We start from the raw sequence: 16970 nt of genomic DNA on the forward strand, positions 1-16970 counted from the left end.
TTCCGGGAGTTTCCATCCGTGTCTCGACGTCCTCGTCTGACTCTGGTCTCAGTCCCGCCCACGCCACGAGTCAGAGAGAGAGAGAAAGAGAGAGAGAGAGCTTGGTCTCCTCTCTGCCCCAAACAGCTTGAGCCTAATCACATTAATCCTCTGTTCCTCTCACCCACTTTATCCACAACACAGTGTCAAGAAAAACAGGCTTTGCTCAGATGCCGTACAGGTGGGCAGAGTGGAGACGATGTACCCCATAATTGGTGTTAGTTCCTCCTCCTCTCCTTGGTCTCTTATGGTGTTAATTTAACACAAATTTCGCTGTGTGCTGAGGTGTGTGCATTGCTCGAAAGCTGTGTTCTGCAACTCATGTGACTAAGCAAATAAATCTGGCGAACAACCGCAGGACAAGTTGTTCAAGGCGGCCTGGCCTCAGCACACATGGCAACTTTGGCAACACATTACAGCAGGAAGTCTGACGTGATTGGCTCATACCCTGGGAGGGGGCGGGTCGTAGTTGAGCTACGCTGTAGGAGTGCACCAATAAAAGAAATCCTATTGTTCAGCAAAGGCTTCAGAGGGAGTCAGGATCTGTCGAATATTCGTTGAGATGGGAGTCGTGAGTCCTGGTCGAGGAGTTTGGCTTCAATTAGTAGTTTCCATGAGGCCTAGCAGTGGGCCAGTCTAGAGACACAACTCACAGCAACTCTGAAAGAACCTCGAGGATTATAAACTAGAGACGGAAGCCATTCTTACTCTCTGTTTCCCAACACACAGCATTAAGTGCTTGTGAGTCCAGCTGAGGCTAAAGTAGAGCGCTCCCTAGCTAGCTGTCTGTGCACATGACCCAAACAATTTTTCAAGGATATGAAAAAAATATATAAAGTTTTAATTCAAATAAAGTAAACGAGAGGATATCGTTTTAGAACATCCCTTCTCTGTCCCTCTTCCAAACATCCATAACATGCGTGATGCGTGTGTGACAAGGGGATGAGTTGTGTAACACGAATGTAAAGACTAAACTGACCACTTGAAGATGTGATTACGTTAAGTACCTCGATGGAGGAGGTCAAGCAGGCCCAGACACTGAGGGGACATGTCAACAAAACAGGTCTTTGGACTGAAACTGTCAGAGGTGCCTGTGGTTGAGGCACACACACACACACACAGAGGCTCAGGGGTCACCCAGGGGTCACCCAGGGGTCAGACCTGCAAGCAGTCAGGGACACGATGGATCCAGAGAGGATTTCCTATCCGATAATCGATCAACAGTCTCGAATCCCACGGAGGGCCGTGTGATTGAATGAATGGGAAACGTGCGCTCACTGCTCCACATTCACTGATCTCCACCAGTCGGCTCGATTCACATACAGGAAACAGGAAGTTGGAGTTATGTCACATTCTGCTCCATCCTCCCGGCAACCGTCCCATGACCCCCAGAAGTTTTTAGTCCAGGTGTGTCTCTGCTAGGAGGGGGGCCGTCCTGGTAGACCCCCCCTCCCCCCCCACTCCAGCCTGGTTCAGCTCTCTGGAGGAGACCTGATAGGGGGTCAGTCTTCCGGGGGGCGGGACGGGGAGTGTGAGGGGCAGTTCCAGCATTCAGTCACCTCCAGGGGGCAGCGGCGGGGGGCGGGGAGGGGGAGGGCTCCCCTGGGGTGGAGGGAAGGTCGGCGGGAGTCTGGGAGGGGGCCGGCGGTGGGTCTGGGGGGAAGCTGGAGCTGGCGGACAGGGTGAGATCCTCCGTGGAGAAGGTGAGGCCTCCCAGCTTGGCCAGGGAGCTGGAGCGTTTGAGGCGGGAGGGCATGGTGAGGCCGGCCAGCCTCATGTGGCTCTCGATCTCCAGGGCCCGCTGGCGGACCAGGCCGGGCTGGCCCCCGCGGAGGCTGTGGAGGCTGTCGCTGCTGGAGCTGCGAGTGAGGCTGGAGGAGCCGTGGGGAGAGGAGAGAGGTGTCCGGGTGAAGGTGGCGCCCGGGGGGGAGGTCACCGGGGTGGGGGGGTGCTCCTGGGCCGAGACGGTTGCGGAAGATGTCCGGGTCTCGGAGGGGAGCTCCAAATCCTCCTCCACCTCCATATCCTCCAACACCCCCACCCCCAGGTCCATCTGCTCGGGCAGGGGTCCAGCCGAGAGCTGCCCCTCCGCGGCCAGGCTGGCCAGCCTCTCCAGCTGCTCTGCTCTCTGCCTCACCATGCCCGCCCCAAGGCGTGTCCTCTGCAGCGTGGCCAGGGCTTCCTCATGTAGCGCCGCCTCCCCACCAGGGGGCATCTCCTCCAGGGCGAGCTGGAAAGCGACCCCCTCCCCTGGGGCGGCCGCGGCGGGCCTCTCCCCCTCCAGGCTCAGCTCCAGCAGGGTGAGCTCCGTCACGGCTCCGCAGCCGGCCTCCCGGCCCGGCTCTTCCTCCTCCTCCTCCTCCTCCTCCTGCAGCTCGTCCATGTCCTCCGTCTCCAGCGAGCAGCGGTCGCGGGGCAGCTCCTCGCAGCTCATGGGCGACACCAGGCGCTGGCGGTAGGCCTCCAGGCGCGCCACCGGAGCCGGCAGGGCGCAGGGGGCGCCCGGGCAGCACAGACGCCCGCAGGGCTGCACCAGGGTGGAGGGCACCGGCGGCGCAGGGGCGGGGGCCGGGGCGGAGAGAGGGGTCGGCGTGGGGGCGAAGTGCGTCCCTGGGGGGTCGATGGAGATGGTGGGGATGCTGCAGAGGCGGGCGGGGTTAAGGCGGTGGGGGCGGCCTCCGGCGGGGCGCTCGCAGCGGCGGCTCTGAGGCAGGCGGAGGCAGTCTGTACACGTCTGGTAGGACGGCTTCACCTTGGAAGGGTTTCCTGTGCTAGCACTGTCCTAAACAGAGGAAACAGACAGACAGGATACGTGGTCAGACACAAGATGACTCTGCACGTCGAGGAGAGGTCCAACCCTTTAAAAAAAACGACTGTATTTATTCACTCTTCATATGTTGCTTTGGATAAAAGTGTCTGTTAAATAAATTAAATGTACAACATTTTCACAAAACATACAACATCGCAATCCCTTTAGTAATACAATGTTTGGTACATAGGATCTGCTATGTCATGCGGGTTCTAGACTGTTCCACTCACGTCAAAAGCAGCCGGGCAGCTGCGCTTGGCCGCCAGACGGTTACTGTTGTTGGTGTTGAGGTTGGCCAGGCCTAAGCGGCTCTCCTCCTTCCTGTCCCCTTCCCCTTCTCCCCCCTCCTCCCCTCCCCCCCGCCGCCTCTCCTCCGCCCCGGCGGGCCGGGCCAGGGCGGCCATCTCCGCCTCCTCCTTCTGCGCCTCCTCCTCGTCCTCCTCCTCCACCGTGCTGAACTCCAGCCGCAGGCGCGTCTCTTCCAGCGGCTCCAGACGCCCGCAGGTCTGGGCACCGGCCGCCTCGCCCGGCAGCGCCAGCTGGGCCATGGGGAACCCCTCGTCCTCAAGGAGGGCGTCACGCTCCACGTCCTCGATCTCGATGAACACCCTCTCCATGCCCAGCAGGGGCGGGCCGCGCACGGGCGTCGAGGGCTCGCTGTCCAGCGCCGTGTCCGACAGGCGGCGGAAGTAGTAGTTGTAGTTGAGCGGGTCCAGGGGCTCCACCTCCAGGCCCCGGCAGGGGGAGCCGCCGCAGACGCCTCGCCCCCAGACGTCCTCCTCCTCTAGGGAAGAGGCTCGCAGCCCCGGGGGGTCCTCTCCAGGGACCTCCAGGCCGCAGCAGGGCCCGGACGCCTCGCCGCCCCCCTCCTCGGCCCCCTCAGGCCTCCACAGCTTGTTGTGCCGCTGTTTGCTGTCCGGGGGCGGAAACACACAGTCGTGATCAGTAAATGGCCATGAAGCAGGGGTCTCTAACCCTGTTCCTGGACAGATTCCTTCCTGTAGGGTTTTACTCCAAACCCAGTTGTGACTAACCTGAGTCAACCAGCTAGCCGTTGGAATCAGGTTGGCTAGATTAGTGCCGGAGAAAAACCCTGACGGACGTTTGGTCTGCAGGAACAGGGTTGGAGACCCCTGCCTCAGTCAGACTATATTCATAATACCTTCACTAGCCGACTCAAAGCTACCATAGTCCATTAGAATCTTGGCCTATGACCTTATAATCCACCTTTATGGGTACACACACTACTAATGCTGTGTTCACACCAAACGCGAAGCAAATTATTCGCCCGTCGAGATTACACGAATTCGTCAGTGACACCTCAACATTGATAAACTTTTGCGACACAAATATGAATTTATATCAAAGTAAAATTTAGTAAAAAAAATCTGATCCAAAAATTCTAGGTTTCCAAAATTCAGGTTGCTGCAAAGGTTACCCAACATAACCCTCAGAGAACCTGTGGTTCCAGATGGTTCCAGACAGCAGAGTTAGGGGGGTGGACCCTCACCTGGCGTCCAGGATGCCCTCGTACTCGGCCAGCTGCCTCATGAAGCCGGCGTTGGGCCGCGCCACGCTCCTCTTCTGCTTGACGAAGTTGTACGCTCGCTCCAGCGACCAGCCGTACTCCTTCATGGCGTAGGCGATCACTGTGGACGCCGAGCGACTCACCCCCATCTTACAGTGGACCAGACACTTCGACTGGTTCCTCCTGATGGACAATCACAACACAAACAAAAAATGACAGAATGCTCCTTTTTTTAAATAAAAATAATTAACATTAGCCTACTGAAACTAACAGAATAAGCAACAGTCAACGATAAGATGTGATATTTGGAGCGTTTTATGGTTCTCCAGTACTGCTGTGTTCTAGTGTGTTCTAGCAGAGGCTGCTGGTCTCACTTGGCTCTGAGGATGAAGTTGTAGGTGTCGTTCCAGTGGGCCAGGAGGTCCGTGGTCTCCTCATCGTACACACGGATGTTGTGGTAGGAGAACGTCCCCGGAAAAAAATTATCTATCTCCCTGGTCACGTTCAGGATATAACCAATCCTGTATCAAATACAAAACACTGATGAATCTCTTGTTCAGTGAGATTCATTTGAACTGTGTTTTAGTCAAAAAACTTCCTAAATTCATGACTAATAAATGTAATTCAATCACTCGTTCAGCAAGAGAAATTGACACAGACTTCATAACCATTCCTTCGAAAACTGTATTTGTCTTCCCAACAGACGTTATATATATATATATTCATGATGACTGTAGAATAATGGGCTTTGGCATAGTGGCTCAGGAATGCTTTTATATAAGAAGCTGCCAACCCAGCTGACGTGTTTGTAAACACTCACCCGCAGTCTCGCAGCTCCTCCAAGTTAGACGCGTTCCACTCAGAGCCCTGGAGTCGTCACGGGCAACGAATATCATGTTGTAGGTCAGGGTTAAAGGTCACAACCTAACACACTAAGGCTAAGTTCATGTTCAAAGCTAAGATGCTAATTGTTTGGGTGACTGAGGACTGGATGAGGGGATTAGGTAGAGGATTAAAGCAGGTTGAGATGTGGTTATTTTGTACTTTAGACTAGTAAATACAGACTCTAACCACCAAAATACTGTTTAAACTACTATTTGTTTGTCACTTTGGATAAAAGCATCTGCTGAATGAATCCGATGTGACGTAGGAGGGCTGGTGGTGTTACCAGGTAGAGGTGGTGTAGGAGGGCTGGTGGTGTTACCAGGTAGAGGTGGTCGAAGATGAGCGTGGCCTTGTCCATCTGGCCCAGGATTAGCAGCATCTCGTTGTCGATGAACTCCTTGAACTCCTTCAGGTTACAGCTCATGTGGTGCTCCAGCTCTGTACGGATCTGATACACACACACACACACACACACACACACACACACACACGCACACACACGCACGGACACACACATACACACACACACACATTGGTTGTCTAATAAATCTATCCATAACACCACCAATAAACTATATGTCTCTGTTGGCATTCACGATTAGAACGTCCAGCTGTGGAACCGTACCTCCTTAGACGTGACGTTCTCCAGGTCCTGGAACATCATGATGCTGCGCAGCTTGGCTCTGATCTGACCCTCGGTCCTCTCTCTCTCCGTGGGTCTGCCGGCACGCAGCACAGCGTTAGCCTTGTGATCTTACTGTGCTAGCGTACTAACGAGTTCATTTACATTACGTCATTTAGCAGACACTCTTATCCAGAGCGACTTACAGTAAGTACAGGGACATTCCCCCGAGGCAAATAGGGTGAAGTGCCTTGCCCAAGGACACAACGTCAGTTGACACGGCCAAGAATCAAACTGGCAACCTTAAGATTACTAGCCCGATTCCCTAACCGCTCAGCCACCTGACACCCCTTTTTTTTTTTTTACGTGGTGAAGTTCTCACCGGTCCACGAACATGGTGGGGGAGTCTGGCCTGGTGGTCTCCAGATCGGTCATGGTGTTCCACTCGTTGATGCAGCTCTGCTCCGAGGAGACGCAGCTCTCGTAGAAGCCCATCCAGGTGAGCGCCATGCCCCCGGGGAAGTAGTTGTACCTGCGGGACACCTCGCACGCCTTGTGGAGGATCTGGAGAGCAGACCTGAACACACACACACACGCATTCACACACATACAGACACACGCACATTCACACATTTTGATCCAAAGTGACATTCAAATGCATCGTGCATTTAAAAAAGTGCATTTTAATCAAAACTGCATTGTATTTTGGTGGTCTGAATGAAGGTACGGTCTGTGTTCAGCAGACATCTCAGCTATGATGAACAACAACAACTCTACTACACTGCAACCATCACTACATTATTACTTAGTACAGTGCTTTTTAACTGCAGTAATGTCTCTCTTGACCACTAGATGGTGCTCAACCTAATCTGCTGATTAGGCAGGATAATGTCATGATTTTACATCCTTCCTTTCAATATATTCGAGTACAAACAACAACTAAATCCTTTCACTCTTGGTAGTGTGAGGTAAGTTCACCAGATCAGGGGTCACGCTGAAGTACAAACACATATGAAGTCAAACCCCCACCCCTCACTCACCACATGGCCTGCACAGACACAGGTTTGAAAACATGTGCCCTTCCTGCCGTAGTCACGCTGAACCCCCTGAGAAGAAAAGATGAGAGGAAGATGAAATATTAGTCCATGGGAAAGGAGAAGAAGTGGAGATACGGAGGCATAAGAGCTGTCCTCCAACACACATACAGCTGAACGGGCCCATGGGACTATTCACTAACACAAACCAGTGGAACATTCCACTCACAGTGGGACTTAACAGGTCAGCAAGAACTCCACTTCCAGGGATGGAGTGAACTGGCCTGCAGTGGACAGTACTGTCCACTAGGGGGCAGGGGAACCCAGTGTGTCTGCGAGGAGCAGTGCTTTTTGCAATGATGCATCTTGAAGGCAGGTTCACACATTATCTTTGCGGACCTATCTGCAGAGGGTGGGCTTAGCGAGATGTGCTCAGAGAAAAGCTGTTTAGAAATATCTGTGTTTTGGTCATTCACTTGGTCATTTGATGAGTCATTGGTCATTCACATCCATACAGACCCAAAAGTTGAGCTCCTCCTGTGAATTTTCGTATTTCTGTGAGGTAAAACCCACCGCAGCTATTTTGAAAATGTGTGAGTTTAAACACAGTCGTACACAGGGAAACTCTCAATGAAACTCTCACTAGCCATGCTACACCTTCATATGGAGGTGTGTAGATTCGGAAGTACAGACTGACAGACCACGGAAAATAATAATGTACTTTATGTCTTCATCTGCTTGGTAGGAACTCACCCATCTCCATCTAGATGTATCTTTGTGTCGCTCCACAGTGGCAGCACCATCCCGATCGAGCAACTTTTACTGAAAAAGAAAAAGTAGGAATTACACACAAAACCACACGTTACATTTTCAAGCACCGGTTTTACAGAGAGCGATGCCATCGTCTGGGTAGGGTCGGGTCCAGGTGTCTCACGCCGACACCTGGACCCACTTCCTGTTTCCGGTGAGGGAAACAGGAAGTTGGAGGCTTGTGTACCTGTCCTTGTCAGTGAAGTCCATCCCCAGCAGCAGGTTCTCTTCCGTATCCTGGCGACCGTTGGTGTAGACCACAACCATGTACCGCACGCGCTCAGACCACCCGCTCTCTAACCGGACAGCCTGGGAGGGGGGAGATACAGAGATACCTTACTTACCACAACGAGTGTTAATGTGCGTGACCGTGTGTGAGTGAGTGTGTTTGAGAATGAGGCAGTGAGTGTGTGTCTGACCGTGTGAGTGTGTCTGTGTTTGTGAGTAATTGAGTCTCTGTCTGTGTGCGTGTGTGTCTGCCTGTTTGTGACCGAGCGAGTGAGCGAGTGTGTAACTGCAGGGTAGTTCAGAGCGCTGTGCTGCTACTGACCAGCTTGATGCGGTCCTCTGAGCGGAGCGTGTTGATCATGATCTGAAGGTGCTGAGGAAGATCTCCTGAGAGAGAGAACACCGAAGGGGTTAGCCACAGATCTAGAACACAGAAGGGGTCAGCCAGAGATCTAGAACACAGAAGGGGTTAGCCACAGATCCAGAACACCGAAGGGGTTAGCCACAGCTCTAGAACACAGAAGGGGTCAGCCAGAGATCTAGAACACAGAACGGGTTAGCCACAGATCTAGAACACAGAACGGGTTAGCCACAGATCTAGAACACAGAACGGGTTAGCCACAGATCTAGAACACAGAAGGGGTTAGCCAGAGATCTAGAACACAGCCTTGTCTGCATGTCACTTTGAAGAAAAGTGTCCGCTAAATCACCACATTGCACTCATATTATTATTATGATGAACGCAAAACAAGACATTGAAACGTCAACAGGCAGTGCTAACACACGGCTCAGCTGATCAACCCTGAGCTCTGCTCTCCAGCTCTCCTCGCTGCAGCTGATCAACCCTTCAGATCAGGACCACCCACCCCCCCGGATCCTCACATCTCCTTCCCTCAGACCCGCACCTCTCATGACTAGAGCTGGACAGCGTTCCCCAAAAGAGCTCATCTTATCTGGAGGAACACGGTTTCTGACACGAGGAGAACGTGCCGGAACACAGAGCTGGAGAACGCACGGTCTGGACACAGGTGTAAACGTGCAGTCTGGAGATGTAGAGGTAGATAGATGCATTCCAGGATTATCACTGCGCTGATCCCCGCGGAGGAAAACATCAACTTAGACGCCTGATTACTGAATGTGATCGACTTGTGTGTGTCAACAACATAATCGCCATTAGACTCTTTGTACCTCGGCATTTTCCGTAAGTACAAACATACAGACCTAATACACGCGTGTGCATGCACAGACACAAACAGAAACAAAAGCACGCCCACGGCTGAGGTAACAGCAGGGCGCTGCTGGGTCCAGCTGGTGACATTACGCAACACCTCGATGGGAAAGTCAAACACAGCCGATCTACAAAGCCTTATCTTGTTTAGTCTGCCTTCTCTCTTTTCACCTGTGAAAGACTGAACAGGTCCGTCAGCCCTCACAGAAGCTCCGGGGACAGGCACTCCCCTAACCCGCCCCTTTAGAACCACCACTCTCCTAACCCCGCCCCTTTAGAACCACCACTCTTCTAACCCCGCCCCTTTAGAACAGCCACTCTCCTAACCTCGCCCCTTTAGAACCACCACTCTCCTAACCCCGCCCCTTTAGAACCACCACTCTCCTAACCCCGCCCCTTTAGAATCACCACTCTCCTAACCCCGCCCCTTTAGAACCACCACTCTCCTAACCCCGCCCCTTTAGAACCACCACTCTCCTAACCCCGCCCCTTTAGAACCACCACTCTCCTAACCCCGCCCCTTTAGAACCACCACTCTCCTAACCCCGCCCCTTTAGAACCACCACTCTCCTAACCCCGCCCCTTTAGAACCACCACTCTCCTAACCCCGCCCCTTTAGAACCGCCACTCTCCTAACCTCGCCCCTTTAGAACCACCACTCTCCTAACCCCGCCCCTTTAGAACCACCACTCTCCTAACCCCGCCCCTTTAGAATCACCACTCTCCTAACCCCGCCCCTTTAGAACCACCACTCTCCCAACCCCGCCCCTTTAGGACCACCACTCTCCTAACCCCGCCCCTTTAGAACCACCACTCCACTAACCCCGCCCTGCGTGCTGGTGGTGTGTGTGTGTGATGTACCTGCGTGTTGGTGGTGTGTGTGTGTGTGTGTTGTACCTGCGTGCTGGTGGTGTGTGTGCGTGATGTACCTGCGTGCTGGTGGTGTGTGTGTGTGTGATGTACCTGCGTGCTGGTGGTGTGTGAGGGTCTTGGGGCCCTGTGGACTGCTGCCCTGCTGCAGGAAGAGAGCTGCTCCTTTGACCATGAAGAAGCTCTCGCTGAGGCTGAAACACAGAGAGGAAGAGGAGGGAGAGATTTCATCATCATCATCATCATCATCATCATCCCAGTCCCCTTTCTGATGGTGCCACATGGAGAATTAGGAGGAAATCGGACTCAGCAGAAAGAAAAGGTTTCACAGCAATCTCACTGAGATCATCTGAATATAATTTGGATGTTTTAGCCAGTTGCCCTCACAGCAGCAAAGTGAATGGATGACAAAAATCGTTTTTCGATAGGTGTTTTGTCCATTCCTTCCATTTGTTATGTTTCCATATACAGCTGTATGCTAGCTGACATCCCATACTGTCTGACAGCTGTTACCACAACAACCCTGCAACATCCCATAATGCATTTGTTGTCTCCTCAAAAATGTTTTATCTTGGCTCATCTCTCTCTCTCTCTCTCCTCAGAGATGTCAGGGTACACCTGCGTGCTGCTCAGAGATGTCAGGGTACACCTGCGTGCTGCTCAGAGATGTCAGGGTATACCTGCGTGCTGCTCAGAGATGTCAGGGTACACCTGCGTGCTGCTCAGAGATGTCAGGGTACACCTGCGTGCTGCTCAGAGATGTCAGGGTACACCTGCGTGCTGCTCAGAGATGTCAGGGTACACCTGCGTGCTGCTCAGAGATGTCAGGGTACACCTGCGTGCTGCTCAGAGATGTCAGGGTACACCTGCGTGCTGCTCAGAGATGTCAGGGTACAGGGGGCCGGCTGCTAATTGCTTTCTAAAGGTTCAGCGAGCAGGAATGGGCGTGGGGAGATCTTCCAGGAGAGACTGTCGGCAGACGAGCGCTGCTAGCGAGACCTTTCCTAAATGAAATACATCCTTGCAGATAGCGACCCGATGCTGCTTGATTGGCTTCACTGACCTTTGGCAGAGGATCAGCAATGCAGCGCTCGGTCTGTCCCTCTAGCTTTCTCTCCATATTTATATATCTATATCTTTCTGTCTGTCTCTCTCTATCCATCTCGTCTTTCCATCATTCTGTCTCACTATCCCCGTCTGCCTTTATTGTTTGCTTTGTCCAGCATCATCCTTTTCTTCCCTCTCCCTTTCTCTTCTCCCTTCTGCCTCTCTTCTCTGCCCCAAACCTGCTGCCTGACCCTAGGGTTCACTCCCCTAGCCTCCCCCTGGCCTCTTATAGAAGTCGGCCTCCCCTAGCCTCCCCCTGGCCTCTTATTTACATTTAGTCATTTAGCAGACGCTCTTATCCAGAGCGACTTACAGTAAGTACAGGGACATACCCCCCCGAGGCAAGTAGGGTGAAGTGCCTTGCCCAAGGACACAACGTCATTTGGCACGGCCGGGAATCGAACTGGCAACCTTCTGATTACTAGCCCGCTTCCCTAACCGCTCAGCCACCCGACTCTTATAGAGGTCGGCCTCCCCTGGACTCAGTTCTATAGCTCCGACCTCAGCCCTGAGGTCCAGTAGCCAGCTATGAGTCTTCTGGCTAGGACAGTGCTGGAGAGAAACAGAGTGTTGCTTTGTTTGGAGCAGGCTAGCTGCCCTCTCTGCCACCAAACACAAAGCCTGCTGTGACGCGCTGGGGCCATCGCAGGACCTTGTGTTCCAACTACTCTGTTACGTGGTTATCATTGTTTCTGGACATGTTTCAACTGACAAAGTAGAAACGAATGATCAGATTGTCCCAGGTTGACAGACAGAGAGAGAGAGACAGAGACAGAGACACAGAGAGAGAGAGAGAGAGAGAGAGAGAGAGAGAGAGGAGAGAGAGAGAGAGAGAGAGAGAGAGAGAGAGAGAGAGAGAGAGAGAGAGAGAGAGAGAGAGAGAGAGAGAGAGAGAGAGAGAGAGAGAGAGAGAGAGAGAGAGAGAGAGAGAGAGAGAGAGAGAGAGAGAGAGAGAGAGAGAGAGAGAGAGAGAGAGAGAGAGAGATGAGAGAGAGAGAGAGAGAGAGAGAGAGAGAGAGAGAGAGAAGAGAGAGAGAGAGAGAGAGAGAGAGAGAGAGATAGTGATAGTGAGAGACACACAGTAGCAGGGTACAGTAAACACTAATAACTTCGTAGTTGAATGTCCTTGAAATGACCTGACTGGTGATAAGTCCACCAGAGTGACCAGGAACAATGTGAGTCTGTTCCTACCACAAGTAAAAAGACCTTTAAAAAACCAACGGAATAAAAATTCAGAAAAGACAAAAGACATTTCCTCTAGTGAATTCCAGAACCAGAACACTGCCCCTCTGAATACAAACGCGTTCTCTGTACACATTCCTCGTGTCATTTTCCTTCAAGACCAAATAAGACCCAAGAAGCGATCTCAGAACCAAAACACAGACTCTCAGAACACCAACGTCATCTCGCTCATCACGGAACCCCCGCTGCCTCCGAGGTGCCATTCGGACGAGAGCTCGCCGGCAGCGCGCGGGCTGCAGAGCGTGGTGAGGACTCACATGCGGTAGATGTCTCTGGGAGTCAGCACGGCGTTCTCCACAAAGTGGGGCAGCATGGTGAGCATGGCTTCCTCGCAGGGGGACGCCACCAGATGCATCCTGTGGGCTGCCAAGGACCCCAGACCAGACCTCCTCAGACCAGATGTCCTCTTCGCTGGGCTCCCCCCCTCTGGACGGGTCCTTTGGGCTCCTCAGCTTGTCTGTTCTTCTTCTCTGGTCCCCTCAACTGACCTCCTCACCACTGGGCTTCCTCCTCACCTCTCACAGCCAGTCCACGGGGAAACACTCCATAGCATCGGACATCTCCAAACCAGCTTGTCTCTTTAACCCGTCTGTCTGTTTGGTGTCTTCTTAAAAATACTTTTTCCTTTTCTCTGTGTTCCAGCGAAGAGCACAAGTGACGTTGACCAGACACGAGCTATGCGCGTCCAGTTATGATTCCTGTCCTGCTCTCTCTCTCTCTCTCTCTGGTTGCCGTGGCAGACGATCGTCCTGTCAACCCCACCGCCGCCCTCATCCGTCTGACGCCCCACCCCCCCACCCCCCCCCCCCCCGGCCACGAGCGGACGCTTATCTCTTCCTCGCAGCGCGCACTCCGGCAATCAGCGCCCCCCCCTCCACGACACTCCGCCACAAAAGCGCCATTCAGGCGCGGCGGTCGGATCGGGTGTCAGGGAGAATCTGCGGCTCGACTCCAGTCACAAAGCAGACGTCTGTAGAGGAGGACGGACATGAGGCGTCCCCGCACACATGAGCTCCGTGCTGAGTCACCGAGCAGGGAGGAAGCGCTCCGCTCGCTGGAGCGCTCGACACAAAAGCATGACGAGACACATTAAACTCTGCGTGACCCGAGATTTTCAACAAGTTATGCGACGCCCCGCAGGCATAGCTCACACGCACACACAGAAATACAAACACACACACACACACACACACACACACACACACATACCTCCAGTCAGGAGGTCAGCCCTTTCAAGGCTGTTGTGTAAGCTTGTCTAGTGCTAGGTTTTTCTCCTGAGAACCAAGGACTGCTGGAGGGTACAGTGTGGATTAGGTTTCTGTCTGACTGCTACAGTAAAGGCCAGATAGTCCTGGCCTGGCTGACACCATGACACTGGAGGAGGAGAGATGTACATCTGGTTTGCAGCAGGACCGCTGACAAGACACCATCTTCTATCCTGGCGGAACTACTTCAGCCTGAGGAGTTTCTCCATATCGACGAGCCCCGCATTCCTCTTCTGCTCTTTCTGAGTTCTCTCAACCTCCGTAAACTTGCAGGCAGTCTTATATGACGCTGATCTTCATTTAAATCATAGAAGTTTCTTTCTACGATTTGAAGTACAGAACTTGAGTGTGCAGCTAGGACTGGGCTGTATAACAACAAACATGAGCGCACACGCCTTATCACCTCCGCCACCACGCTACACAGATAGTCTAATCTAGAACACTAGAACACTATAAGTATCAACAGAATGTCATTCTTTGACCGGACGTGGGTTCTGTGCAGTCCACCACCAGCTCTTTAATAAAGATAGATGAAGCTTGATTGCAATTAAACAATGTCACTTAGGACAACAGCAATGGAATGGTGAAGTGTATTCCGTTATTTCTTCCTGGATATATGAATGACACCGAGAACATACCTGCCTGTAGCTGAAGGGAAATGATATTAGTGATGCTGGTGAACCCCAACCGATTTGAGAGATGTTTTATGTCCTTAGGGAGCTTATCACGACGACAGTACTGTAAATGATTATGGAAAGCCAGGATGTGAAGTTCAGGACAGCTTCCATGCCTCTATCTACATCTCGTCTCTGTTTCCTGTAACTTAGAGCCAGGGCTTCAGCGAGCAAGGAAGGGGGCAGGGGGTCAAAGTTCATAGGGCTTGGGAAACACACTCAGTGATTTCCCAGCCATGTAATGTACACCCCCCCCCCCACCCCCAAGAGAGCACAGCAGATCATTATTTTACATTACCCTCATCTATGTGCATTCTCAGCTATTAAGGGAAACATAAGAGTTGAAACTCTAGACCTCAGGCTGGACACAGTCTTTCACTGCTGCCGTTACACTCCACATTGAGGGGGAACAAGAATGCATTCTAACACAATAACACACTCTAGAAGAAGAAAGCATTCTAGAACAAGAAGGAGTTCTAGAGAACGCATTTTCAGAACAAGAACGCATTGTGTATTGATACAGCATTCTAGAACGAGGAGTTCTAGTCTGTTTTGCACATAGCTCTTTGGCGGTTTACACCACACTGCATTTGATTCCATCCCATAGCTTTTATTTCAAGTCTTCCTCTTTTAGAGAAGAAGAGGAAGTTCTCACCTTTGGTTGGCCTTTCGGTCATCGTCACTTCCAACGTCCTGAAACAAAAAGAAAGACAATCAGGCTGTAAATCAGTCGGATCTCACCGTGTCTCAAGTCCCGTTAGGCTCTTCCAGATTCCTCAGCCTGCAAAACTGTATACCAGCCATACCCTTACACTGACCTTACACTGAGATGTCATCATCCTCATCATCATCATCCACTCACAGACCTTACGAGAGTAAGTCTAAGACTAAGACTAGTCTAAGTCTCTCTAATGGTGGACCTCTATGCTTTGAAGATGTGGGCAGACTGTCACTACCTGGTCGACGCAGCTTGGATATCTCTGGGGATGTGTAACTCTAGATAGAGATGAGCGCGCTGGCAGCGTTACTATAACGCAGAGCATATTGGTGTAGTAAGTGGTTTGCCGATGCTCAAACCACCCCCAAAGCATCATCTTCATGAAAGATCAAATATTAAGAGGTTTTGGCCATCTTACTCAAATGTAAGATCACGTCTGCAGAGCTGTTTTTAATGATGTGATTAGTATGACATCATTCCTGCAGCAGTGTGTGGTGTTTTTTTTACCCTGTGTGGTTCAAGATGCTGTGACTGTCCTGACACTCTACAACGTTTTTAACAAACACCCAAAGACCACCATTTTAAGTGAGAGAGCAAGTGGAATTTAAAGAGACCTACAATGTCTTCACTATGCAGTTCATGTTCTCCTACGCCCGAGAAAGGTGTACCAAACAAAAGCAGGCGGGTGGCTTCGGTGAGGGTACTATAGGGTACCAGCACCCCCTACTGGTCATACCTTGTAACTATGATCTCATCTATGTTTTGAAACGTTGCACACCTGCCACACACTCAGTCACAGTTGTTTAAACAGTATTTGACAGTCATGACTCAAAAAAAGAAGCCCGCAGGAGGTGACTACGCACAACGACCACAGGTCTTTTCAAACAGGCAACACTTCTAGCTACCGTGCGTACGAAAGAAAGCGTTGAAGAATTCACATACACAGCTAGCAAGAGACGATTTGGGGAAAAATCAAACGCACTTTCTAAACTTGCGTTAATGTTTGTTTGGTTACAGTCGAAATAATGCCGCATTCAGACTGGGAACAACACTGACGAAAACGAATGTTGCCCCAAATGAATGCTTTGTTCTACACCTAATCCCTAGCTAAGATTTTGTTTACGAGCTCTTGCGAGCCAGGATCATTTGTTTAAGTATTCCGTTAGGTAATCACTACATTATTCTTTCACGATGACTGGCGTAACGATATTATGAATCAAAACACCGCAACTGAAATTCTTTGACAGTTTCAAGTGCCATCTGCAACACCGGGCCTAGCGGATTCGGAGCATCGCTACATCGGTAGCATCCTCGGTTTTTCCTCCAGCGTTGCCTACCGCAACACCCCCGGTGCTAGTCGGGTTCCACTTACCTCCCCAGCGTTGGTGGTGGCGGTGCTGGCGGAGGATGCTGCGCTGGGGGTGGGAGAGCGCTGCAGAGTAACCAGGGCCATGTCTGGATACTGTCGCTAGGAGAAGACAGTCCTTGGAAGGGAAATCTCTCGGACAAGATACGCCGAGATTTTCCCTGTCCACCACCAGGGACAAAATACTCAAGATCGCATTAAATATTTTTAGCATCTGATTTCACACCCCGTAGAAAACCATTCGTCAGCTTCCCCCTCGCCCATCCTGCACAGTTCATTCTGGAATAGTCACGGATGTATTGTAAATAAGCAAGGAATCTCCCCCGTCTGTGTTATTTGCCATGGTCTCGCGCACACAAACACCAAATTGCAGGTTGCATGCGGGGCAGAAATGAATTGCAGCGTTACTTCTCTCCCGGCTGCTGTGATTGGCTGTTCCATAATGCGTGTGCTCTGTCATTGGGGCAAATGTCGTCAAGGTGACTCTGGCTAGACTGAAAACTCGCATCCTTCCCATAAAACAATAACGTAGTAGTCTAAGTGAT

General features: G+C 51.8%; 1 protein-coding gene across 1 annotated transcript; it reads right to left on the reverse strand.

The window, feature by feature from the left end:
• Nucleotides 1–1594: 1594 nt before the first annotated feature.
• Nucleotides 1595–16577, reverse strand: ssh1b (slingshot protein phosphatase 1b). Its single transcript, XM_067250355.1, has 15 exons — nt 16432–16577; nt 14997–15034; nt 10147–10247; nt 8278–8342; nt 7915–8036; nt 7671–7739; nt 6924–6989; nt 6266–6460; nt 5887–5980; nt 5581–5709; nt 5197–5243; nt 4751–4897; nt 4359–4559; nt 3079–3760; nt 1595–2821 (listed from the first exon to the last, which is right to left on the reverse strand). The coding sequence occupies exons 1-15, from the start codon at nt 16510–16512 to the stop codon at nt 1595–1597; spliced, it is 3264 nt and encodes a 1087-aa protein (XP_067106456.1). The 5' UTR covers nt 16513–16577.
• Nucleotides 16578–16970: the final 393 nt, after the last annotated feature.

The sequence above is a fragment of the Osmerus mordax genome, chromosome 14 (genome assembly GCF_038355195.1).
Source record: "Osmerus mordax isolate fOsmMor3 chromosome 14, fOsmMor3.pri, whole genome shotgun sequence".
NCBI lineage: Eukaryota > Metazoa > Chordata > Actinopteri > Osmeriformes > Osmeridae > Osmerus > Osmerus mordax.

Bases quoted from the DNA above. Each gene is read 5' to 3' on its own strand.
- ssh1b (XM_067250355.1), bottom strand. From the start codon at position 16,512: ATGGCCCTGGTTACTCTGCAGCGCTCTCCCACCCCCAGCGCAGCATCC. The intron at 5,981-6,265 runs GTGAGAACTTCA...GCGTGCCGGCAG, and splicing joins CCCACCATGTTCGTGGACCG to ACCCACGGAGAGAGAGAGGA. The intron at 5,244-5,580 runs GTAACACCACCA...TGACGACTCCAG, and splicing joins TCTTCGACCACCTCTACCTG to GGCTCTGAGTGGAACGCGTC.